The 26,675-nt window shown below is 43.0% G+C and overlaps 2 protein-coding genes across 5 annotated transcripts in view; both read right to left on the minus strand.

Moving 5' to 3' along the window:
* The window catches only part of LOC121540332 (AP-3 complex subunit delta-1-like), a 42,265-nt gene extending 25,704 nt beyond the window's left edge, over positions 1–16,561 (minus strand). For all 4 annotated transcript variants that reach the window (XM_041849124.2, XM_041849125.2, XM_041849126.2 and 1 more), the window contains exons 1-7: positions 16,286–16,561; positions 7,970–8,065; positions 7,614–7,694; positions 7,421–7,501; positions 5,986–6,093; positions 5,767–5,896; positions 5,390–5,529 (exon numbers count right to left, since the gene is read on the minus strand). In XM_041849124.2, coding sequence (XP_041705058.2) covers positions 5,390–5,529; positions 5,767–5,896; positions 5,986–6,093; positions 7,421–7,501; positions 7,614–7,694; positions 7,970–8,065; positions 16,286–16,381 — 732 coding nt within the window. In that variant the 5' untranslated portion in view covers positions 16,382–16,561. The remainder of the gene's footprint in view (positions 1–5,389; positions 5,530–5,766; positions 5,897–5,985; positions 6,094–7,420; positions 7,502–7,613; positions 7,695–7,969; positions 8,066–16,285) is intronic.
* A 569-nt stretch (positions 16,562–17,130) lies between these two features.
* Positions 17,131–26,455, minus strand: LOC121540331 (hepatoma-derived growth factor-related protein 2). Its single transcript, XM_041849122.2, has 16 exons — positions 26,213–26,455; positions 25,454–25,530; positions 23,264–23,402; positions 21,047–21,244; positions 20,808–20,927; positions 20,657–20,731; positions 20,336–20,516; positions 20,160–20,244; positions 19,767–20,046; positions 19,542–19,663; positions 19,368–19,435; positions 19,123–19,193; positions 18,852–18,953; positions 18,561–18,717; positions 18,235–18,355; positions 17,131–18,070 (listed from the first exon to the last, which is right to left on the minus strand). Exons 1-16 carry the CDS (start codon positions 26,282–26,284, stop codon positions 17,971–17,973), a joined length of 1,968 nt encoding a protein of 655 aa, XP_041705056.2. The 5' UTR covers positions 26,285–26,455; the 3' UTR covers positions 17,131–17,970.
* Positions 26,456–26,675: the final 220 nt, after the last annotated feature.

Below are 26,675 nucleotides of genomic sequence, written 5' to 3' on the forward strand. Positions count from 1 at the left end.
CTGTTGCACAAAAGTAGAATTAAGACATCCGGGATAAATGACTCAGCTGAGCTCAATGAAGCCAAAACATGTGCGTCCAGGCTTAATTGGTTGCACAAAGACCAAGCCAGGATGAGCAGACACGGATTCATTAAGCCAGGTGAAACCAATCCTGGATAGGTGCGCGCTCACGGCTCACTCAAATAGACCCCGCCACAGATCACAGATTAACTGATTTACCATGGCAACTAGAGCCGCGTACTTTTCCCCGTCGGAAGCACAAATCCTCATGGAGGCATACGAGGAGGTAAAATATATAATTAAGAAGAAAGGCAACACCGCCACAGTGATAAAGCAAAGAGAAAAAGCGTGACAAAGTATTGCAGACCGCCTGAATGCGTAAGTAGTGCACAATTACACACTCACCGCTCCGCTGAAACATCACAATTACAATTCAAATATTTAATTCACATCTCCAAAAATGCAGTTGTACTGTAATTATGAAACGGTAAAATTTTTAATTGAAATGCACTGCAGATATGAGTGAAATTGTGTAAAGTAACTCCATCACACTGTATAAAGCTATGATAAATTTTTTGATATTTTTACTGAAAACAAGACAAAAATACCAAGTAATTTTTTGCAGTGTGACTCCATTAAATGTGTGTGTGTGTGTGTGTGTGTGTGTGTAGATTAAACATGAACGGGCCAAAACGGACATGGCAGCAGGTCAAAATCAAATACAAGAACATTCTGCAGAATGGTATGGTCCCTGACTAATATTTAACAAAGCACAAGCATATATTGTACCCAGAAGGTGCCTGCTCACACATTGTCTGTACTGTTTTAGCAGTGAAAAAGAATACCCACAGACAAGGCACGGGTGGTGGGTCACCAAAGGCTGACCTTACCCCAGCAGAGGACATGGCCTTGGAGCTAAATAAAGGCAGGCCCGTCTTAGAGGGGATCCCTGGGGGGAAAGAGACGAGCATAGGTTCCTCCCAAGATGCCACCCGCTTCATTCAAGGTATGTCCTTCCATCTCTACATGGGATACAACCACATTCATATTGAATCAATTTGGACTGTCTGACTTTGGTTTACCTATTGCCTTGCAGTGTCTGGCAGCACTGTGTTCCTGTTAGAGCCACCAGCACAAGCACCAGACGATGCTGATCCAGTGAGTACTCCATCAAAGGCATACTGTAGGCCTGGCATGTCTTGTCTACTAGCTTCAATATGAATCCGATTAAATGTGATAGGGTGAAGGCCCCAGTGCAGCAGCAACAGCACATGATGGAGACGATGATGAGGAGGAGACCATCTCTCTGGATTCCAGAAGGCATGAGGTATCATGTTAAGACTGTGAAAGTACTATTTACTCTACAATGGTGAGGAGTCCTCATCAAAATCAAAAAATCTAATTTCTTTTACAGGACCCAGATGCTATACAGTGGGAAAACCAGCCTGGCAACATAGTGCGTATTAATAAAAAGGACACCACATCCTGCCAAATTCCAGCTGCGCTAATTGTATTGTGTTCACAGAGCTCACAAGCTATCAGAAAGTTGTATGGCAACCACCTCCGGCGCCAAATAGAACTGGCAGACATAGACATTCAGTACAAGAAGAAAAAGATGGAAAATCTTGCACTGGAGTCCGAAATAAAAAAGAGGACAATTAGGAAACTGGACCTTGAAATAAAAAAACTTGAGAGGGAGGTGAGATATGCCTTCAATGTACACTGTATGCTAACTGTAACACAAATGTATTAATCATTATTTTTCTTTCCTCCCCCAGCTCCAAGAAGATGACACAGCTCAAAATAAAAATTAGGTATATTCTCGTAAAGTCAAGTGAGCCATGACATATGAGCTCTTATTGTGAGCACACAGGACGGTGGCATCTTTCTAAGGTTTTTTATTTTCCCAGCAATCAGTACAACCAAGTCATCGTTATAAGGCATCGCCCTCTTTTGCCCACCCCCCAGCACCAGGTGTGGCCACTAGCCTATATGAAGGCCCAAAATTGTGTGTTCCTTTCTGCTCTGACAATGGCATGCCCATTCGTGCGAGATGTGGTGGATGAAGAAGCACTTGTGCTGAGGAGAGCCTTCAGGCGAGAAAGGGTCTTCAGGGACCGGTTGGACCCACTGGCCTTCCCTGATGACCATCTATATGAAAGATACAGGTTTTCTGCAGATGGCATCAGGTATCTATGCAGACTACTGGGTCCCAGGATTAAGCACCGCACTGCACGGAGCCATGCACTGAGTGTGGAGCAAATGGTTTGTGTGGCCTTGCGCTTTTTTGCTAGTGGAGCCTTCCTGTACTCAGTGGGGGATGCAGAACAGCTGAACAAGGCCACAATTTGCCGCACAATAAGGAGTGTGTGTCTGGCTATCAAAGCATTAGCAGATGTCTTCATCTCCTTCCCTGGCCACAGAAGACTCTGTGACATCAAAGAGGAGTTCTATAGGATTGCAGGTAAGAGGATCTACAAATTACAGGACAACTGTTAACACATAGTAGGATACTCATTACTTTGTGTGACAGGTTTCCCCAATGTCATTGGTGCAGTGGACTGCACACACATAAGGATAAAAGCCCCCTCAGGTGCCCATGAGGCCGATTTTGTGAATAGGAAATCCTTTCACAGCATTAATGTTCAGGTGAACATAACTTTTTGATATTGTCCATTGACGAACACTCTGCATTGCCAGTGATGTGCATTGATTGGTGTAATATTCCTCATCTTATGATTTCAGATGGTCTGCAATGCTGACTGTGTGATCAGCAATGTTGTGGCAAAATGGCCTGGCTCAGTCCATGACTCCAGAATCTTTCGGGCCTCTGAAATCTATCAGTGCCTATCACAAGGTAAGCCACACAACCCCTATTTATAACCATCATGGCTGTGTCAAGAATATCACTGTGTTTATGAGGTAGTAATGATGAGATTTTGTGTTGACAGGTGAATTCTCTGGTGTGTTGCTGGGAGACAGGGGGTATGGCTGCCAGCCTTTTCTCCTGACACCTTTCACAGACCCCCAGGAAGCACAGCAGGCCTACAACCATGCCCATGCCAGGACCAGGGCCAGAGTTGAAATGACCTTTGGCCTCCTGAAGGCACGCTTTCACTGCCTTCACAAATTAAGGGTCAGCCCTGTTAGGGCATGTGATATTACTGTGGCTTGTGCTGTCCTCCACAATGTGGCCTGCCTGAGGAAGGAGAGGGCCCCCAGAGTGCCACCAGCCATGGACTGGGACAATCCGGCAATCTTCCCTGATGACGACAGTGGTCGGCTGCTGAGGGTCCAATATGTGTTGAATTATTTTAGTTAGTATGTGTGCTTTCAATTTTGGTTAAATATGTCCTGCGGTGGCAGAGGAATTTGGGTTTTTTTGGGTTCGTTTTTTTACGAATTTGGCCTCTTATGATGTTTGTGCGGTATACTGTGTGTAATACAAGGCTGCAGGGAGGCTACTGCATCCATTCATTTGTCTGTTCAGTTGATGTGTATGGATTTGTCCTGCATTTATTTTAGTGTGCAGACATGCAGGGTGTGTTATATACAGACCTTTGAATGTGTATGTATCATTTTGTATAATATGCTTGGATTCTGTGCTTTCCATCTTGTAGAGTCACTGTGACTTCAGTTTCGAAAGGAGCTGATGGTTTACCTGCTTTGTTTTGTCCTTATTCAATAAAGGAACATAATGTTACACATTGTGTTTTTATATTCATATGGAATGTGTATTTGTTTATATGACAGAGTACTAGGGCCACACTGAAGAAAAAGGATAAAGTCATAAATTTATGAGGCTGGTTCTTTCTGCAGAAAAGCTACATATTGTTTTTACAGTTTTGATACTTATGACAATGTGATACTTAATATTCTGGCACATCAGCATGTCTTTGTTTATGAAACCATACTGAAGTACAATTTCACGAAATGCCCCACATCTGTCATTTTAACAACTGTCCTCCTTTAAAACAACTGGTTACAATATTATGACTTGTGTTTTTTTCCCCTCTGTGGCCCTAATATTCTATCATTTTATATATAGCCTTATAGTCTATGGGAAACTGTAAATTATCTAATGATAGCAACATCATCTAAAAATCATTTTTTATCCAAAATCATTGAAATTAATGATCACAAACGTTTAAATAATGACAGTGGGTCTAGTTATATGTGATAACAATGTATAGTGAGCAGTGAAATAACTATTGGTTTCCATTTGTGGTGACTGCTGACTGACATTAGGGATGAGATTAAATAGATCCTGGAATTTAGCCTGGTCTGGAGCAGGCTAGCTCCACAGAATAAATCTCCATGGTAATTTATACCATAACATATCCTCCTGCCCCCTATCCATCTTTAGTGCAACCGGATTACGGATCAATTGAGCCAGGATCACCAAGATATCCTGGCTTAATCCCTTATCCTAGTTTTGTGCAACAGGCCCCTGGAGTACAGAGCCAAAACAGATTTTCAGTTATGATGAACTTCACAGGGTGGTGAAAGTGCACGGTGATGAGATTGATGCGTCTTTCCAATTTAATATTGAGGGTCTTATTCTGGTGACATGATGATTGATCCCTGGCTGCCGTTTGACAAATACAAATAATCTTGCTCTAATCCATAATAATCTCATCATGTAGGCTAGCCTACCCACAATGTATCTGCCAGCTGTTGGCTAGAGCACACATGCCAAGACACAAGTTGGCACATTAACAATTTAATAATAATAATAATAATATGCCATTTAGCAGACGCTTTTATCCAAAGCGACTTACAGTCATGCGTGCATAAATTTTTTTGTGTATGGGTGGTCCCGGGGATCGAACCCACTACCTTGGCGTTACAAGCGCCGTGCTCTACAAGCTGAGCTACAGAGGACCACGGCAATAGTTTGTGACAAAACTATCAGTAGAGTTGAAAATGCAATGGCAACACATGGAACTTTAAATGTGTATTCGGTACATGTAAACTTAAGGGGAAAAGTACCTTTTAAATCATCACGCACAGCTTTTTAACCACAAAATCAGTTTGGTGGAAACACACCACTGGTGGGAAAATGTGCATATTTGTTCCCCAATTTCGGGATTACGATCTTGTCTCATCGCTGCAACTCCCCAATGGGCTCGGGAGAGAAGAAGGTTGAGTCATGCGTCCTCCGAAACATGAGCTGCCAAACCGCGCTTCTTAACACCCGCCCGGTTAACCCAGAAGCCAGCCGCACCAATGTGTCGGAGGAAACACCGTTCAACTGACGACCGAAGTTAGCCTAGGTGCATATTTTTTTGGCTGATTTTAGAATACTTGCATGAAAATCTTTCACCAATTGGATGGAAACCTAGCTACTGACACAGTGATTTCCACAGCTCCCTTCCTGTTCACTCACCAGCTTGATGATCTTGATGAGGACCCAGTTGTTGGTGGAGGAGGTCATGAGTTTGAAGAAAAGCGGCGCCAGAGACAGGTAGTTCTTAGGGTTTCTCCTGGCCAGCTCACAGATGACATTAACAGCCGCTGACTGGACCCCTGCAGGAAAGAGGCATCACACAGGAGGAGAAGAGTGTTCAGATGAGATCAACAACATCCATGCTGAAAGAATCATTAGGACACAAATTAGGTAAAATACATCCAAATTACTTAAAATAGCTTCCATCCAGTTAAGACACTCATTTCCTTAGTTACTGCATACTTTATGATTCTAGGTGATAAAATGTGTCTGACCCCAACCAACAGAGTAGGCAGATAGGTACTAGTCTCTCTCACCAGGGTCTGGGTCTTCCAGTTTCTCCTTCAGCCTGGGGAAAGCTGGGCGCAGAGACTCAGGGTACTTCAGGAACACCTTGTACATGATCAGGACTGCCTTCTTCCTGATGTACGGCTTTGTGTGGGACATCTGCAGCAGAGACAGAGAGAGGTCTGAGAAGCATGAAACACAGACAAAAACGTGCAGCAAGAACTCTTGAGATGGAGAATGTAACTCACCAGAGTCATGATGTCATTGGCCAGGTCCCGAGCCAGGTCAGGGGTCACGAAGCAGGAGAGGCCAGTGAGAGCCACGCCTGTGTCGTACTGGTTAGGACTGCTCAGATCCTGAAAGAAGAAAATTGATGTAAAAGAGAGAAAGAAAGAGGTAGAGAAAAAGAGAAGGACAGGGGAGGGGAGGACATACACTACATGACCAAAAGTATGTAACATCTCATTCCAAAATCATGGACATTAATATGGAGTTGGTCCCCCCTTTGCTGCTATAACAGCCTCCACTCTAGATGTTGTAACATTGCTGCGGGACTTGCTTCCATTCAGCCACAACAGCATTTGTGAGGTCAGGCACTAATGTTGGCCGATTAGGCCTGGCTCGCAGTCGGCGTTCCAATTCATCCCAAAGGTGTTCGATGGGGTTGAAGTCAGGGCTCTGTGCAGGCCAGTCAAGTTCTTCCACACCGATCTCGACAAACCATTTCTGTATGGACCTTGCCTTGTGCATTGTCATGCTGAATCAGGAAAGGGCCTTCCCCAAACTGTTGCCACAAAGTTAGAAGCACAGAATTGTCTAGAATGTCATTGTATGCTGTAGCGTTAAGATTTCCCTTCACTGGAACTAAGGAGCCCGAACCATGAAAAACAGCCCCAGACCATTATTCCTCCTCCACCAAACGTTACAGTTGGCACTATGCATTCGGGCAGGTAGCGTTATCCTGGCATCAGCCAAACCCAGATTCATCCGTCGGACTGCCAGATGGTGAAGCGTGATTCGTCACTCCAGAGAAAGCGTTTCCACTGCTCCAGAGTCCAATGGCGGCGAGCTTTACACCACTCCAGCAGACTCTTGGCATTGCGCATGGTGATCTTAGGCTTGTGTGCGGCTGCTCGCCCATGGAAACCCATTACATGAAGCCCCGACGAACAGTTATTGTGCTGATGTTGCTTTCAGAGGCAGTTTGGAACTCGGTAGTGAGTGTTGCAACCGAGGACAGATGATTTTTACGCGCTTCAGCACTCGGCGGTCCCGTTCTGTGAGCTTGTGTGGCCTAACACTTCGTGGTTGAGCCGTTGTTACTCCTAGATGTTTCCACTTCACAATAACATCACTTACAGTTGACCGGCGCAGCTCTAGCAGGGCAGAAATTTGATGAACTGACTTGTTGGAAAGGTGGCATCCTATGACGGTGCCACGTTGAAAGTCACTGAGCTCTTCAGTATGGGCCATTCTACTGCCAATGTTTGTCTATGGAGATTGCATGGCGGTGTGCTCAATATTATACAACTGTCAGCAACGGGTGTGGCTGAAGTAGCCTAATCCACTCATTTGAAGGGGTGTCCACATACTTTTGTATATATAGTGTAGCAGGTATCAGAGCTGGTCTTTAATACATCAGACAGGCAGGCCAAAAGTGTAAGACAAAAAAGCATTACTGACCTTTCGGATCTGATTGGTTGTCAGCATGATTACATCAGTGCTCTCATGAAAGCACTGGGAGGCGGCCAGGTAACCAATTCTCTGAAGAAGAAAGGAAGCACCACATTTAACCTCAAACGCTCTCGAATATCCAAATATGTTTCAAATATACCACATACACATTATCTTGCAGTTTTATTTCCACTTCTCTCACCTTGTATGTGAATTTGGAGGAGCTCATGACTTCCACGATGTTGAATGCAGCCCAGCTGACGTCATAGCCCAGCATCTGCAACTGTTAACGCACAAGGAGAGAGAGAGGGAGTCAGGGCATGGACATCCACTACATTGTCCCTGTGGACAGTGAGAGCTCACAGGCTAAATGCATTCTCAAATAGCTTTTACTGAATATGGGCAGTATTCAAAGTAGCTGCTATCTAGCGAAAAATAACACATAGCAGGCCTAGGATATAGCTGAAGTGTTTTTGGTTGTGCATCACTGTTTGTGTATCTCTGTGTTATTGTTCAGTGAGGGCAGTTTCAGTGAGGGGTGCTGATCTGTGGTCTTACGTAGGTGAGCTTGCACACAGCATTGGCCTTGACAGCAATGTTGTCCTGCTTGAGCTCCTGCTTGATCTCATCGATGCAGGTAGAGATGTACTTAGCCTGAGCGGAGACACAGAAACCAGACAGGACATCAGACGGAGAGCAATGACAACCTCCACATGATACTCACGGATTACTTTTCACCACTGGTTGACCTCAGTGAACCAGCTAAAATACAGGCTAAGGGGAGGAGTCTTACAGCATATGAAATGTCATTAATTTTACACAGCTATAAAATAAAAGGTAATCAAACCAAGCTTCTGATCAGATATGTTTTAGGCTTGTGAGGGTTTTCAGTCTATGAATGAATGGGTTTTATTCTGGACTTGGAGTAGTAAGTAGTAGCCTTTTAATCTAAGGTTTTACACTACATTTATCTGGTTACACTTTCTGAGTAAAACATTGGTGAGACAGAACCTTGGAACACACCAGCACACACAGCTCTATAATGCAAATGTGCTGGTCATATGTCTGCAATCATGAGACAGTGACAGTGGGAGATGGAAGGGAGGATTGGATTTTGCACTTAGACTTGCAATCAGGCTGCAGGGCAGAGATGAAGACCAACAATTTACATTGGTCACGTACACAGTTTAGCAGATGTTATAGCGGGTGTAGCGAAATGCTTATGTTACTAGCTCCTAACAATGCAGTAAAATGTCAAACAGGTAGACAAATAATCAATTTAAAAAACAAAAAACAGAAAGAACAAGAAACCAAGGAATGTCGGAACAAATCCAATTAACAACCCAAATAGTAATACAAATGCAATCTATACGCATCTACACTGGATGAATTTACACAAGATACAGTGCATTCGGAGAGTATTCAGACCCCTTGACTTTTTCCACATTTTGTTACGTTAAAAGTATTCAGACCCTTTACTCAGTACTTTGTTGAAGCACTTTTGGCAGCGATTACAGCCTCGAGTCTTCTTGGGTATGACGCTACAAGCTTGGCACACATGTATTTGGGGAGTTTCTCCCATTCTTCTCTACAGATCCTCTCAAGCTCTGTCAGGTTGGATGGGGAGCGTCGCTGCACAGCTATTTTCAGGTCTCTCCAGAGATGTTCGATCTCGTTCAAGTCCGGGCTCTGGCTGGGCCACTCAAGATTTTGTGCGACTTCATTCATAGGAAAATACTTTTTTCCGGGGCAAACTTCAGAACAATCTTTCAAAAGATATTAGAGCAATGCATGATGGGCAATGGTGTTCTACACTGCCTTTCTTTGTGTCCCACATTTATTTATACACTGCTCAAAAACATAAAGGGAACACTTAAACAACACAATGTAACTCCAAGTCAATCACACTTCTGTGAAATCAAACTGTCCACTTAGGAAGCAACACTGATTGACAATACATTTCACATGCTGTTGTGCAAATGGAATAGATAACAGGTGGAAATTATAGGCAATTAGCAAGACACCCCCAATAAAGGACTGGTTTTGCAGTTGGTGACCACAGACCACTTCTCAGTTCCTATGCTTCCTGGCTGATGTTTTGGTCACTTTTGAATGCTGGCGGTGCTTTCACTCTAATGGTAGCATGAGACGGAGTCTACAACCCACACAAGTGGCTCAGGTAGTGCAGCTCATCCAGGATGGCACATCAATGCGAGCTGTGGCAAGAAGGTTTGCTGTGTCTGTCAGCGTAGTGTCCAGAGCATGGAGGCGCTACCAGGAGACAGGCCAGTACATCAGGAGACGTGGAGGAGGCCGTAGGAGGGCAACAACCCAGCAGCAGGACTGCTACCTCCACCTTTGTGCAAGGAGGAGTAGGAGGAGCACTGCCAGAGCCCTGCAAAATGACCTCCAGCAGGCCACAAATGTGCATGTGTCTGCTCAAACGGTCAGAAACAGACTCCATGAGGGTGGTATGAGGGCCCGACGTCCACAGGTGGGGGTTGTGCTTACAGCCCAACACCATGCAGGACGTTTGGCATTTGAGAAGAACACCAAGATTGGCAAATTCGCCACTGGCGCCCTGTGCTCTTCACAGATGAAAGCAGGTTCACACTGAGCACGTGACAGACGTGACAGAGTCTGGAGATGCCGTGGAGAACGTTCTGCTGCCTGCAACATCCTCCAGCATGACCGGTTTGGCGGTGGGTCAGTCATGGTGTGGGGTGGCATTTCTTTGGGGGGCCGCACAGCCCTCCATGTGCTCGCCAGAGGTAGCCTGACTGCCATTAGGTACCGAGATGAGATCCTCAGACCCCTTGTGAGACCATATGCTGGTGCGGTTTGCCCTGTGTTCCTCCTAATGCAAGACAAGGCTAGACCTCATGTGGCTGGTGTGTGTCAGCAGTTCCTGCAAGAGGAAGGCATTGATGCTATGGACTGGCCTGCCCGTTCCCCAGACCTGAATCCAATTGAGCACATCTGGGACATCATGTCTCGCTCCATCCACCAACGCCACATTGCACCACAGACTGTCCAGGAGTTGGCGGATGCTTTAGTCCAGGTCTGGGAGGACATCCCTCAGGAGACCATCCGCCACCTCATCAGGAGCATGCCCAGGCATTGTAGGGAGGTCATACAGGCACGTGGAGGCCACACACACTACTGAGCCTCATTTTGACTTGTTTTAAGGACATTACATCAAAGTTGGATCAGCCTGTAGTGTGGTTTTCCACTTTAATTTTGAGGGTGACTCCAAATCCAGACCTCCATGGGTTGACAAATTTGATTTCCATTGATAATTTGTGTGATTTTGTTGTCAGCACATTCAACTATGTAAAGAAAAAAGTATTTAATAAGATTATTTCATTCATTCATTCATCTAGGATGTGTTATTTTAGTGTTCCCTTAATTTTTTTGAGCAGTGTATTTTTTGTGGTATCGATGAAGGTATTTGATTGGGGAATGGGGATACATTTTTATGATGGGAAATTCTAATATATACACACACACACACACAGTTTGTAATCGTGTTATAGCCAACGTCACTTTTGTATGATTTTTATCTAGTTGTCATGTATTCATTATCTTTAACTGGTTAAATGTTTGTAGTTTGCATGTTTCAGTAATGATTAACATGGTTAAATAGTCGTAAATCTCTGCTCGATTTAGCTTTTGGTATATTTGGTATTTTTATACATATTTTGTATTTTCACTGAATAAATAAATAATTTATCAACACACTACTGTAATTAAATACAACGGAAAATGCTCTCCGTAAATAAATGGTGAAAAATGCTCAGTCTGAAGCCATTCAGCTTTGGGTTTCACAGCCCTATAATAATGATACAAGTTATATCACCTTAAAAAAGGGTTTATTTACATCCTCTGTAACATGTTGGGCAAAGTGGTACAGGAGAGTCTGACATATAACCCCTAACTTGAGTTCAGTCTTCGCCAATGAGAACCAAGAGGGGACTAGCTTCGTCCTTCATGACTGGGAAAGGCCTTGATTCTAGGCCGTAGAAAATCCTACATCCATCTCATTAAATCAGAACAAAAAAATGATAGTTGTGTTTTGTTACATAACACACACACACCGTCTACCCATATGATATGGATCATAGTCAGGTTATTTGATATATCGTGCATTTGGAAAGTATTCAGACCCCTTGACTTTTTCCACATTTTTGTTACGTTACAGCCTTATTCTAAAATTGATTAAATAAAAACTGTTCCTCATCAATACCCCATAATGACAAAGCGAAAACAGGTTTTAATACAATTTTGCAAATGTATTACAAATGCAAAACAGTATTCAGACCCTTTGCTATGAGACTCAAAATTGAGCTCAGGTGCATCCTGTTTCCATTGACCATCCTTGAGATGTTTCTACAACTTGATTGGAGTCCACCTGTGGTAAATTCAATTGATTGGACATTATTTGGAAAGGCACACACCTGTCTATAGAAGGTCCCACAGTTGACAGTGCATGTCAAAGCAAAAACCAAGCCATGAGGTCGAAGGAATTGTCTGTAGAGCTCCGAGACAGGATTGTGTCGACGCACAGATCTGGGGAAGGGTACCAAAAAATTTCTGCAGCCTTGAAGGTCCCCAAGAACACAGTGGCCTCCATCATTCTTAAATGGAAGAAGTTTGGAACCACCAAGACTCTTTCTAGAGCTGGCCGCCTGGCCAAACTGAGCAATCGGGGGAGAAGAGCCTTGGTCAAGGAGGTGACCAAGAACCTGATGGTCACTGACAGAGCTCAAGAGTTCCTCTGTGGAGATGGGAGAACCTTCCAGAAGGACAACCATCTCTGCAGCAATCCACCAATCAGGCCTTTATGGTAGAGTGACCAGACGGAAGCCACTCCTCAGTAAAAGGCACGACAGCTCGCTTGGAGTTTGCCAAAAGGCACCTAAAGGTCTCTCAGACCATGAGCAACAAGATTCTCTGGTATGATAAAACCAAAACTCTTTGGCCTGAATGCTAAGCTTCACGTCTGGAGGACACCTGGCACCATCCCTACGGCGAAGCATGGTGGTGGCAGCATCATGCTGTGGGGATGTTTTTCAGCGGCAGGGACTGGGACACTAGTCAGGAACGAGGTAAAGATGAACGGAGAAAAGTACAGAGAGATCCTTGATGAAAACCTGCTCCAGAGCGCTCAGGACCTCAGACTGGGGCGAAGGTTCACCTTCCAACAGGACAACAACCCTAAGCACACAGCCAAGACAATGCAGGAGTGGCTTCGGGACAAGTCTCTGAATGTCCTTGAGTGGCCCAGCCAGAGCCCGGACTTGAACCCGATCTAACATCTCTGGAGATACCTGAAAATAGCGGTGCAGCGACGCTCCCCAACCAACCTGACAGAGCTCGAGAGGATCTGCAGAGAAGAATGGGAGAAACTCCCCAAAAACAGGTGTGCCAAGCTGTAATCGCTGCCAAAGGTGCTTCAACAAAGTACTGAGTAAAGGGTCAGAATACTTATGTAAATGTGATCTTTTTTTATTTGTAATAAATTAGCACAAGTCTAAAAACCTGTTTTTGCTTTGTCATTATGGGGTATTGTGCGTAGATTGATGAGGGATAAAAAAAAGTGTTATCCATTTTAGAATAAGTCTAACGTAACAAAATGTGGATAAATGGAAGGGGTCTGAATACTTTCCGAATGCACTGTATAAGCTTCAGTAACAAAATAACACCATGGTTGTAATAACACTTTAAAAGGGTAGTTTGTAAATGTGTATAATGTGTTTGTTTTGGGTCCACACTGGTAAATTTACTTATTTAAATTAGACAGTCAGAGGAGTTTCTTCTGAATAACTCGTCAGGGCATAGCACTTTCCATTCAGCTTCAGGCAACTTTGATGTAAGGCTTGATCACACCTGTAGTGACTACTTGTATCCGTCACACCCATTGTATCTTATACATTGTTCACTAGACATATCAATGTAATTAATTCCCCAATCAAATACCTTCATCGATACCACAAAAAAAGACAAATACAGCTTTTTACTGCAATCTGGCAACCCTCATAAAATCTGACCAGTATCCCAAGAAAACAGCATTGGCATTAATAAAAAAAAATGTTTTAATGTAAGGCTACTATTATATTATAACTATTTCGGTGACAACCTGGTTGATTAACAATATTTGGTTGTTAACACATTTTATATTTTATATAAATACTTGTGGGACACAAAAGGCAGTGTAGAACACCATTGCCCAAAATGCATTGCTCCAATAACTTTCAAAAGACTGTTCCGAAGTTTGCCCCCCACAAATGTATTTTCCTACGAATTAAGTCGTACAAAAACACACAAAATCTGGTGAAATACTTTTTGTATGTATTTGCACAAAATGAGTGCGAGATTGTGTTGGCTATGAAACAAAACTGCAGAAATACTTTGAAAACAGCTACTGCAGCATTTGACTATAAATGTGATCATACTTGACTATTTTTAGTCACAAATGCCAGTGAAATGTTCGCACTGTGGAGCCCTGACCACCCGCCAACGTGGCTGGTGAAATAGACATCTTACCTGCCAATGCCAAAATCTACCCGCATTTGGCAGGTGGCGGGTGTACATTTTAGGCCCTGATTTCGATCCAATTGAAATATTTGTAGTAGCTGTTTTAGAGCCAAGGCCTACATTTTTCCAGCACATCAGGTTCTCCAGGAGGTACGGGAGACAGTGGAGAGACCTTCTCAGACACTATTTTACCTCAGGGGACATGAATAGGCCAATAAAATACCTGCCATACTTGTTAGTGTTACATATTATGGTCTTCTACAATCTGGGATTTAATGTCAATTGCATTCAGTGTGCCTTCACCCTTCCTAGATCTGCTTGCCTTCTAAATGAGGGAGTGACAGAATAGATGTATCTGTGTAATATCCCTCAGCATATATGCGTAAAGTAAATAGATAGTGTCCATGAGAAACCTTGGGCAGGCCAGGAGAGAACACACAGAATTAATATTTCAGTGAGTTGTCCACTGTTGGCTGGGTAACCAACACCTTAAGCAGGGGAATGCATTAGGACCCGAATCAAAAGATCATGGTTTAGTACAGTGGTCGAATACAGTCAAAGCTATTATGCTTTGTATGTCTGGTTAAGCAATGGACAAATTCATGACAAAACATTAACTTTCTTTTGCCAGATAACTGCCAGGGCAAATTAGCGCTCAGTGGCCACCACAACTCTGCTGAAACCAGCAGCAGTGATCAATCAAGGTGTGTATAAAAAGAACCCAAGATAGACAACTTGAAATGTTGGAGCAGGTAAACTCTAGATTTCACACCTAGATCTACATCCCATTCCAAATTCAACATTTCTTAGTAGGCCTGGTCATGCTCGCTCTGCTGCTTAAGAGCGTTCAGCAATAAAATACTCCTCATGTCGCAGCATAATTTTATTGAATGGTGGCAATATATCCAGCCTAACAGCATAATTTCTTAAACCTAAAGTGGTTTAAAACTAAGGAATTCATTCTGGAGCAACTTCCTCCTCCTCATCCTAACAACAGTGCCCTCTATTGGACTACATGGTAAAACACTGTCGACCCCCTCTGTGATGATGTTGATTCTGTGATGATCTAGCCTAATTAGCCGAACACACAGTCACTGACATCATTCTGAAAACACTGGTGCAACACCCATGAAGACAGGAGCACTTCGACCTACCAGAAAAGCTGTCAGTATGTCACAGTGAACTATAATCAACCGTTATTGAGGCAGTGCCCCGTTATCGAAATATTTGTGTAAACCTTTTCTTCTTATGTTTTCCACACCACATTGAATGTCCTCTGACGTTGCTGTTCTTGTAAACTCAGTATACATAACTAGTATAGTCTACAACCATATTACTAAAGCATGATTATGACATTACTGTGTGTGAACTTATATAAGCCCATCATCTGGTGATCTGCTGTCTGACATCTTGAATATCAGTTCACTTTATCTGCATACTTGTACAAACAAAATTAATTAAAGGTGGAGAAAGTGTGGTTGCTTAAGGGTAAATTAAATGGGACTGTTTTTCAGTCTAGGCTGTCTGAGAAGGCGTGTGGCAGAAGCATCCTTTCTTCCACCTATGCAACGTTGTCACTGATAGACGCTGTAGAGGCATACAAAATAAAAATCACCTTCTAGATCTTGTTTGCATGTCTGTGTTTTTGTATTAATGCAATAGATGGACATTATACGCAAAAATAACTATTTTTTACTACTGTCCGTTAGCAAATAAATGAAGAGAAAATAGTGCTGAACAAGACAGATGCGTTATCCATTCCGCGCATCATCCTCAATCATCACCAGCTGAGGTGTATAAGCTTGGCTAGTTAGTTTCCTAGATGTCACTTGCTAGCTAGTTAACTAAAGTTTGAATGGTTACACGGCATCTTATCGGTCAAGGTGATCACCTGAAACCAGCTGCCACGAGGCGTAACAAGGTAGCGTTTCACGATCAGTAAAAAGTAGCTCGTGCAAGACCGGCAACGAAACATACCGTTATCAAGCTAGTTAGCTAGCCATATGACGATTATTATTGAGTAATGACAGTTATCGAGTTGACTAATTAGACAGCTAGTTAGTATTAGTGCATTTACTCAGTCCTGGTTAACTTGGTATATAACGTTACATATTTTCATTGCAGTTTATCTGCATATGCGGATAGCAGCTAGCTAGCTAACATTAGAAATAGCATATTACCGCCAGCCAGAAAGCTAACGTTGCGTTGGCAATGCCATCATATAGTACATTAGGTTATCTGGCTAGCTAGCTATTTTGCAATGAGATGTGTTACACGAATGTTGACTTACTGACAGTGGAAATCAGACATGAACAAAAACTCAGCTAATCGTTTTACCTCATCTTCCTTGTGATTCCTAATGCCACGTACTAAATCTTGAAGGTTTTTATCGAACATCCGATCGATGCTCCCTTTAACAATCTTCAACGCCATGGCTGTTGGCTAACTTTTGTCGCTTCTGTCCTCGGGGACAAAGCGCCCGGTAGACGTATTTTGGGTGCAAACCGGCCCGCTGGACAGTCTCTCATCCACCCGGGTACCGTCTTTACGCGATTCGTAAATGTTTACTAATCCCGGCCAGAGAAGGCGAGGCCAGATGGGGCGTCCTGTACTGTGCTGACAAAATGGCGTCTAAAGTCAGCTGACTGGTTGTGTTCATGTGGAATTCTTGTTATGGAAATCAATTTAATTAAAGATATACGCCTAGTACGCAGTTCGCAATGTGAATGGATGAGAATCATTTTCCAGTCATATTCTATATGCAAAATGCAATTATTCACCAAGTCTGCCAGTGTGTCAATGTCACATTTTTGCACAGTAGGTTGCCTTTGACCTACCTGACTTTTGCCACAGCCAACTCAATGAGCATTATGCATGACAGCATAAACATTTGCATGTAAAAAATATGACAATTAATTTGCTATATAACTTGCATAAATATATATTAGGTCATTTTAAAAAATAATTTCACACCGCTGACCAGTCTAAAGTGGCACTTGAGTGCATAGGCCCATATCTCTTATTCACTGCAATTCCTCATCCCAAGGTTGGTTACAAGGGTTGTAATGTGTCATTATTACACCAGTCACACCCCTACCCAACTGAATTTTCATTATGGGAATTCCATTAAGTACCATGTGATGACATGGTGCCTTCAATAACAGAAGTGTTCAGATTAGGACCACCATGCTGAGATTTTTATTCAACTCAACTAAATGATACAAATGATTTGACCAATTTACATAGCACTAAAAACAGTTCCAAAGTATGTATGACAAGCAAATGCCAAATGGGCTCCAGCTACATGGGCTATGGACAACTTGTGATTAAGATCATATTGTTCACTCTGTACACAATGTATATTATCCCATTCAATAGGCAAGTTATTGAAAGCAGATGGGGAAGACAAGATGACAGGGCGAATAATTCCACAAGTCAAAAGTTGTTGCAATATCAGAAAACATACTTGTTATAAAAAAAAGTAGGTGGACCTTAGTTGGAAAACATGTGATGTGATTTTGTTCAATGGCTTAAGATTTTCATGGTGAGACTGGATTAATAAGAAATTACCAGATAAAAAAACGAAAAACAAAACACATAACCTAGAAATGGCTAATGTGTGTTGGACAAGTATGGGTGTCTTGACTGTTGGTTTTCTATAAACTCCAATATCTTTCTCAAAGCAAAGCCAACAGATGCCTTGAATCACGTGACGTACAATTACTGCAGAACATTCATCACAAGGCTCCTCTTTCCCCCCTAGATTTCCTGTTAGAAGTGCTAAAAATGGAATCTCTCAATATACATACAATATGAAAGACCAAAGTTAGAGTTCATGTGGGAGAATAATAAAGCAAAGTAGCTTTGTGGGGGATTGGGGACGGGCCAAGGTGTCCTATAAAAGGAAAAATACAACGGCGAACAACAAAGGGGTCAGCACAGCGCCATGTATCTGGGACGAGACTAGTGAGCTTTCCTTTTAGCTGTGGTAAACAATTGTGCTCCATTTTCTTCCAAATTCTTCAGCTCTCTATCGCTGGCGGTTCTGTCTCTGCAGAGAGAGCGTGGTGCGTTTCATCATCAGTGTGCGTCTGCTGCTCAGCAGGACTATCAGGACTGGGCCTACCATGGAGAAGAGACAAGACTTCAGAACTAGAGCCACATACCTTCGTGATGGTAGCATGGTACCAATTAGCAGAGCAATATATTACCATGGACACCTTAAACAAATATTAGCATAAATAAAGGAAGTACACAAAGATGTGACATAGGAGAATAGTATTTACCTGTTGGGGCTTGAAGCCATATGCTCATCATTCCCTTCCTGGACCGGTGACTTTGGGGTATCCTCTAATTCAGTACATTCCTTTTTCTGGACTTCTGATTCCCCATTCACAGGCATTACATCTGATAACAAGTAATGCAAAATCAATTGACTGGCTACAAATGATGGACCTTTCATTTCATTGTTAGCTACACACAGCAAAATAAAAGTATTTGAATTAATATCATTATTAAGAGTAATATCCTGATGAGGAAAAATAAGGGGAATGTGAGAACAGTAAATAAGTCCATCAGTTGTGATCGTAAAAGTATGGGCTGAGAGAATGACCTGCATTTTGTGTCTCCTTCCCATCCTCTTCCTGCTCCTTTCCCTCAGCTTTGGGTTTACTTGGCATTTCAGACTTGACCACAAACTGACCCTTTAACTTGTTGTAGACCTGGCTGGCCTTTTCCATAACGGCACTGCTTGCCTTGTATCGACGGATCTTCAGTAAGACAAACATCAATCAGAACACCATCAGCGAAGTTCACAGGGGCCAGAAAAACAAGAGAGATTACGAAATGTACACAGCGGCTCTATAAAGTTCACTTTCATTAAGGGGTTCAGAGAGAAAGCCACCTTTTTAAGCGTGGCGATAACATCAGAGTTCTTCTGCAGGATGTGGCTGGTGACCGGCACAGCCTCGAGCTCCGCCAGGGCCTGTAGACAGCGCTCTATGTCCTGCAGAGCAGACACAACATGATAGAATACAACAATGTGCAAGGAACCCTTAATTGGTAAACAAAAAGATTATATACCTCATGCCACTTGTCATGCTGCTTGTAAAATCCCAACTATGTGATAATAACTTTTCTGTTGACAATGAATGGAGCCCCTTATGTTTACTCACTGGGTTATCCACTTTCAGTGCAAACTTGATATCAGTGTGGAGCTTCTGCAGCTTTTCGTCTGGGGTTGGCTCTGTGTGCAGACACAAAAAGACAAGGAGTGAGGACAAGAAAAGTTGATATCTGGCTCTGGCACTGTATCGGACCAACCGTTTGTCACACAATATGAGACTATGCAAATGAGTTTCCCATATGCATGCTTTCCAAATGGACAAACAGTGGATTGGGAGTAACATTGAGCTCGGACCTTTTTTCTTCTCTACTTTCCTCTCCTGAGGTCTCTCTGGTTTGCGTTTGGGCTTGTCAGGCTTGGACCTGAGGGAGAGAGCTCAGTGATCTGTGTGCATTTATATTTAATGAAGATAACATCTAATGAGATCTGTGCTCTAATCTTTTGTCTGGTTCAGCCATGTGCATTTACCTCCCTCTGGGCCTCTCTTCTGACCGCTGGGCTCGCTTTTCCTTTTTGCCTTTACCATGATCCCTCTCTTTCTTTGTTCTCCCTTTCTTCTGGTTGTCTGAACGCATTGCAGATTTTTTCACCTGATTGGGGGAAATATACAATGTTCAACAAATCTATTCTAGATGATACTACAACAAAAACAAACAAATGTCCCCTCTTTACACAGTCTTCAATGCTAAATACCTCAGGTCCAGAGTCAGAGTCAGAGGGGGCGGGGATGGGGGGCGGTGGGGGTTTCTTGGACTTCTTCAGTGGGTGATCATCTACGCCCTCATCTGAGCTGCTTTCACCACTGCTCTTTCCCTTCTCCTTGTCCTTCTTTCTCTGCTCATCTTCTTCCTTCTCCCTCTCCCGATACTTGAGGATCTCATCTGCCTGCTCCTTCTTCCGGCGTTCCTCCAGCTCTTTCCGACGCTCCTCATCTCTCTTTTTCCAGTCGCTGACGCGGTCCGGCTCACTGTCGCTACAGTACACAGTATAGGATCATTCATAATGTACTTATTTATTGATACAAGTCATTTATAATGTATTAACATAGAGCACAACCAATGTGGAACAGACTTGAGCCGTGCTGACCTGTCACTGTCAGAGGAAGACGCCGGTGCTCTGGCCTGGGCAGCTTTGGGTTTCCGTCCACCCCGAGGTTTTGGCAGAGGCTTCTCTGATTGGGACAAATGGCAGAGAACAGGGTTATGCAGTGACAAATACAGTTATCATACACTGTGTGTAATACCAGACATTATAGCCCTCACCTTTCTTGCGCGCTTGAGGGGCCTTCCGTGGAGGTGGCTGTGGCTCTGAGTCAGAGTCGGATTTGGAGCCAGACTGAGATTCTGATCCAGACAGAGCAGGCCGTGGCTTCTCATCCTCTGAATCACTGCCCCCTTTCTTCTTGTCCAACTGAGACCCAGAGTCAGAGTCAGACAACGCCTTCTACAGCAGCCCACAGAGAGAGAGAGAGAGAGAGAAAACCACAATGAGAGAGAGCCAGCAGTCACTGTGAAACCACAAACAGTGCTTTATCTACTCAGCTCCCAGGGCTGGTTGACACCTGAAGGGCATCCTTTCCTCACCTTCTTCCCTTTGCCACCTCCAGCCTTCTTCCCACTGCCACGGCCTGCTGCCGCCTTCTTCTCTGGGGTGAAGTCCTACAGGGGCAAACAAACAAGACATCAATTAATGTTCTCATGCTAGTGTACAACATGTGTGCACGTGTCAACTGACCTGGTCACTGTTCTTTCCAGAGTCCGAGTCAGAAGGGGAAGGGTCTGGCTCAGAGGGTGAGCCACTCTCCTCTCCAGCCCTGTCACTGGACGAACCCCGGGCCTTCTTCACAGGGGGGCGCTGAATGAGAGATAGAACAGAGAGATTTAATATTATAACAGAGGCACATCTAAGCAACAATAGTTTTGTTCGGTGGGCATTAAAATCCTGAAACACTAAAATTATAATTTCGCAATCACCTTGGCAGCAGGGGCCTTCCGCTTGACCCCTCCTCCACCACCACTGCCGCCACCTCCTCCTCCTCGATCCTCACTTCCTGAGTCAGAATCTACCTCACTTCCTGAATCTGCCTTACTGGGCACCACTGCTTCCTTGTCATCCTCTGCATCACTTCCTGCTGCATCGTCATTAGCTTCACTGCCAGACGAGCTGGCAGGCTAGGGTGTGAATGGAGAGATAAATCAAATCAATGTTTGTCACATGCACAGGATACAGCAGGTGTAAACAGGATGGTGAAAAGCTTAATTGCAAGCCCTCCTCATCAATGCAGAAATACTAAGTCATATAAAAGAAATGTGGGGCGGCAGGTAGCTTAGTGGGTAAGAGCGTTGTGCCAGTAACAGAAAGGTCGCTGGTTCTAATCCCCGAGCCGACTAGGTGAAAAATCTGTTGATGTGCCCTTAAGCAAGGCACTAACCCTAATTGCTCCTGTAAGTCGCTCTGGATAAGAGCGTCTGCTAAATGACTATGAAAATGTAAATAAACCATTATCAATAAGATTGAAAGAAATATACTTGAATATACACAAGGTCGGTACCAGTACCGATATCAATGTCAGGGGTTACTGGTGACAGTTGAGGTAAATCTATATAATGAAGTAAAGAATAAAAATGGTATACATGTAAACGGGTTAAAGTGACTGAGCAGAAGGATATAATATAATATAAAAGAATAGTAGCAGCGAGTATGGTGACTATGTGTGGTTGTGTGTAGTGTGCCAGTCAGGGATGCAAGCTGGTGAGGGCCCAAAAAGGTCACAAATAGTGTTTGCACGGAAACGCACAAAAAATCCATGTGAAGTGCAAGAACATTTGCTTATTTTCAGAGAATAACAATTACATAATAAACATTTGAAAATAGTGTCCTGGGGTAGAGTTGGGCTCTTTGGTCTGGGTTTAAGGTTTATCACGACATGTAATGATAATCTCAGTCTCCCCAATCAGGAATACATCAGTCTTCAATGCACCCGACCTGAATCTGACAAGTTGTTCTATAGAGGTGCATAAAGAAAAGTAAAACACAAATCCTGTCTCATCTCTAATACATTGCAAGGTGCTTTCAGTGTTAACAGTGTTAAAATACAATAACTCATGTACATAAATACTATTACACAGGGCTCTACGCTGACATTGTTTACAAGGAGTACATGAGCACAATGAAAGTATTTGAGGAAGAGTATTTTAATGATAAGAAATGACTAAAAGGTCATGAATAAAAGGTTTTTGGAATGTTCTATGCTCAATCAGGCATAATGTACACTCAAATATGAGTCACTTAGGTGAGACAAAATTTCAGCTGCCCCTTTAAGGGTGGGAGGTTGTCGTGGTAACAGCAGAGAATCTCAGACATCTCGCAGTTGCATCAAATACAAACTAACATTGAAAAATAACCTAGCCTGTGAACAAAATGCTGTAAACAGGCAAGAAACAAGGTCAGTCACACTTTAGTAGACTTTCTGCTAAATCCGATCAACTTTATGCCTGTACGCTTCTAAAATGTTTATCTTTCAGCACTTCACTCAGTGAGCACAGCCCCCAGTTTGTGGCGTGGAGAGATGACAGTATGCCCACTCTAAAATGACATATCTGACATCACGCTCTGAACTCTTATTTTCGCAGGACACATAGGGATCCTGTGCTCAGTCAATGATTTGGATATGAGAAACAACCTTTAGATCTACATGATTCACGTGGATGGCCAATTTTGAGATCAAAACGGCGAATATCGCCGAAAAGCGATGAATTTGCTACCCTGGTCAGTGTATGTGTGGATAGAGTCTTAGGAGTGTGTATAGAGTCAGTGCAGGTATAGTCAGTGCAGATAGTCCATGGGTGATTAGTTGTTCATCAGTCTTATTGCTTGGAGGTAGAAGCTGTCTCGGAGCCTGTTGGTCTGAGCCCTAATGCTCTGTTACCGCTTAATGCCCCAACATAAGTGATTTTTGATACACACGTGATATCGAGTGCTGACCGAGAAGATAATACCACCAACACAGAGCCGCATAGTACTGTAACTTGGGCAATCTATCACATCTTAAACTGAGGGCTGAGGCACTGATCTAAATGGATCCAAAGTGCACAGCAAAAGAGATACCAGGGATAACAGCACTCAGTTGTTGCTGGTCAGTATTAGAGAAACGGTATTGAGTTGGACTTCTGATGATAAGATGTACTTACTGCAGGAGCACTGTAGGAGGCGTGAGGGTTGTTCTGGATTTCCCACAAGCCCTCGTTGAAGCCCTTTCTTTTATTTGGTTTCCCAAAGCGCTCGCTGTGCTTCTCATAGGCAAAAAGGTCCTTTGGCGCAAGGAATGCTCTGAGGAAGAGAGAGCATGATTTGATAACACATTGCTATATATTGTGACCATATTTACGAGACTTAAATTCTAAAAGCCACTAAATTAAAAAGCCGATACTTGGCACAGACAAACTCCCTGCTTACCGGGTAGATGACACTGAGTTTCTGCATGATGTAAAAGGCATGAACTGGCAACGAACTACAGCACTGACAGAGTTATTTTGCCACCTAGTGGTGGTTTAAGAATAGTGCATCTGCCATCTTGCAAAACTACTGCTGTACGACCAAAACAAAATACTAAACTTTTCACACACACAAATAGACCTAGATAACTTAAGACATAAACCAGTAATGAAAAACGAATGAATGGGTTTCAAAAGTTTAAAATAAGTTAAAGAAAATATAGTGCATCAACAAACATGGAGGATACATCTCCACAGAAATATGAGTGGCGATACTTCAAGTAAAAACATAAACAACACATTAGGTACAGTTGAAGTCAGAAGTTTACATACACTTAGGTTGGAGTCATTAAAACTCGTTTTTCAACCACTACACAAATGTATTGCTAACAAACTATAGTTTTGGCAAGTCGGTTAGGACATCTACTTTGTGCATGACACAAGTAATTTTTCCAACAATTGTTTACAGACAGAATATTTCACTTTTAATTCACTGTATCACAATTCCAGTGGGTCAGAAGTTTACATACACTAAGTTGACTGTGCCTTTAAACAGCTTGGAAAATTCCAGAAAATGATGTCATGGCTTTAGAAGTTTCTGATAGGCTAATTGACATCATTTGAGTCAATTGGAGGTGTACCTGTGGATGTATTTCAAGGCCTACCTTCAAACTCAGTGCCTCTTTGCTTGACATCATGGGAAAATCAAAAGAAATCAGCCAAGACCTCAGAAACAAAATGGTAGACCTTCACAAGTCTGGTTCATCCTTGGGAGCAATTTCCAAACGCCTGAAGGTACCACGTTCATCTGTACAAACAATAGTACGCAAGTATAAACACCATGGGACCACGCAGCCGTCATACCGCTCAGGAAGGAGACGCGTTCTGTCTCCTAGAGATTAACGTACTTTGGTGCGAAAAGTGCAAATCAATCCCAGAACAACAGCAAAGGGCCTTGTGAAGATGGCTTGCAAGCCGAAGAACACCATCCCAACCGTGAAGCACGGGGGTGGCAGCATCATGCTGTGGGGGTGCTTTGCTGCAGGAGGGACTGGTGCACTTCACAAAATAGATGGCATCATGAGGAAGGAAAATGATGTGGATATATTGAAGCAACATCTCAAGACATCAGTCAGGAAGTTAAAGCTTGGTCGCAAATGGGTCTTCCAAATGGACAATGATCCCAAGCATACTTCCAAAGTTGTGGCAAAATGGCTTAAGGACAACAAAGTCAAGGTATTGGAGTGGCCATCACAAAGGCCTGACCTCATTCCTATAGAACATTTGTGGGCAGAACTGAAAAAGTGTGTGCGAGCAAGGAGGCCTACAAACCTGACTCAATTACACCAGCTCTGTCAGGAGGAATGGGCCAAAATTCACCCAACTTATTGTGAGAAGCTTTTGGAAGGTTACCCAAAACGTTCTACCCAAGTTAAACAATTTAAAGGCAATGCTACCAAATACTAATTGAGTGTATGTAAACTTCTGACCCACTGGGAATGTGATTTAAGAAATAAAAGCTGAAATAAATAATTATCTACTATTATTCTGACATTTCACATTCTTAAAATAAAGTGGTGACCCTAACTGACCTAAGACAGGGAATTTTTACTAGGATTAAATGTCAGGAATTGTGAAAAACTGAGTTTACATACACCTTTGGCTAAGGTGTATGTAAACTTCCGACCTCCACTGTAGCTGGGGACAACAAAAACAGAACCAGCTACAAAATAAATGCAAATCAACAAAATTAATTTTTGCCTCAGTCTCAATATAAAAAACTGACTGATCTAATAAAGGACGACGGTGAACATAGTATACCACAGTTTCAAGTCCATCCAGAGATTCCCCTCCTGCTATTCTATATCAAAGAGACACAGCACTTACGTTTCATGGGTCCCAAAGAAGAAGATAGGGATTTTATTGGGTGGGGGTTTCACTGCCCCATCTGCCACATCCTCAATCTAGAAGAATGAGAACCACACAACAAAAACACATGAGAGATCCAAATGCGGTACAGGAGAGAATATATTCACTGCTCTTTGTAGTCTGATCCTTAAAGTCAAGTTGGGCAAATAAGGAAAGGAAGGTTGTAAATAAGTAGACAATAATATTGTGGCCTTGTCTGGACCCTTCACTCCAGACAGACACCTTGATTGAATCTGAAGAATTTTCAAATCACAGTCAAAAATCCTGGGAAGAAGTGTACACATCACATCAAAGTCATTTCCAGAAAACTAAATAGTTGTGTTTACTGTACCAAAAACACCTGATTAGTTAACTATAGCTAGGATCTTATTTTACAGGGCAGCAAGTCTGCAAATCAAACATATTTCTCCTTCAATCAACGCACACCAAAAAGTACAGTACAGCTAGCTACTTAGCACTGCCTGGTTGGACAAAATACATGTACACAACACAATCGCCATTCACCAAGTAGGCTGGTTAAACTTTTGCATAAAAGATCCAGCAACTAACATCTTGTAAACAGATTGGTAGGACAATAAAGCAGCTATATATTTCCAAGCACGAGGCAAGGCTAGCTGGCTATAATATTAGCTATGTCAGTCATTGCCAAGGATGCACAGCGAAACTCCAGCGTCCCCTCCGCCCACCCCATTCTCTCTCTGGCTGCTGCTAGTTTACCCTGGCTGGCCAGTGGGGGTACCCCTTCATTTTGGCGAAGACCAAGTCTCCGGGTTGGAAATTGTGCGGCATTGTTCTGCTCCTCTGTGCAGCTTTTTCTTTCTTCTTTAGCTAACACTGGAGGTCTTTGTGTGTCGCTTCTTGGCCGTTTTCAGGCCGACACAAAACCTGCAAAACGATAAAGTTAGCTAGATAGCAAGCTAGCTTCTTAATAGCGCGAGATGAGGCGGTTAGCTTCACAAGAATTGCTTCCGCTTACCGTGATCATCAGAGCGGAAATCCCTCCTACTGGCCAATGTAATTGGTTTAATTTCTTGTCAATCCATTCTTCAAACCAATCATATTCTACTATATGTACACTATAAATTCGATATAGTTATTCCTAATTTAACTGGCCACTAATTAGAAAATTCATTGTAACATCAAAACAAAAGGTTTGGAACAGAAACCAAACCTTTTTTAC

The sequence above is a fragment of the Coregonus clupeaformis genome, chromosome 26 (genome assembly GCF_020615455.1).
Source record: "Coregonus clupeaformis isolate EN_2021a chromosome 26, ASM2061545v1, whole genome shotgun sequence".
NCBI classification, from domain to species: domain Eukaryota; kingdom Metazoa; phylum Chordata; class Actinopteri; order Salmoniformes; family Salmonidae; genus Coregonus; species Coregonus clupeaformis.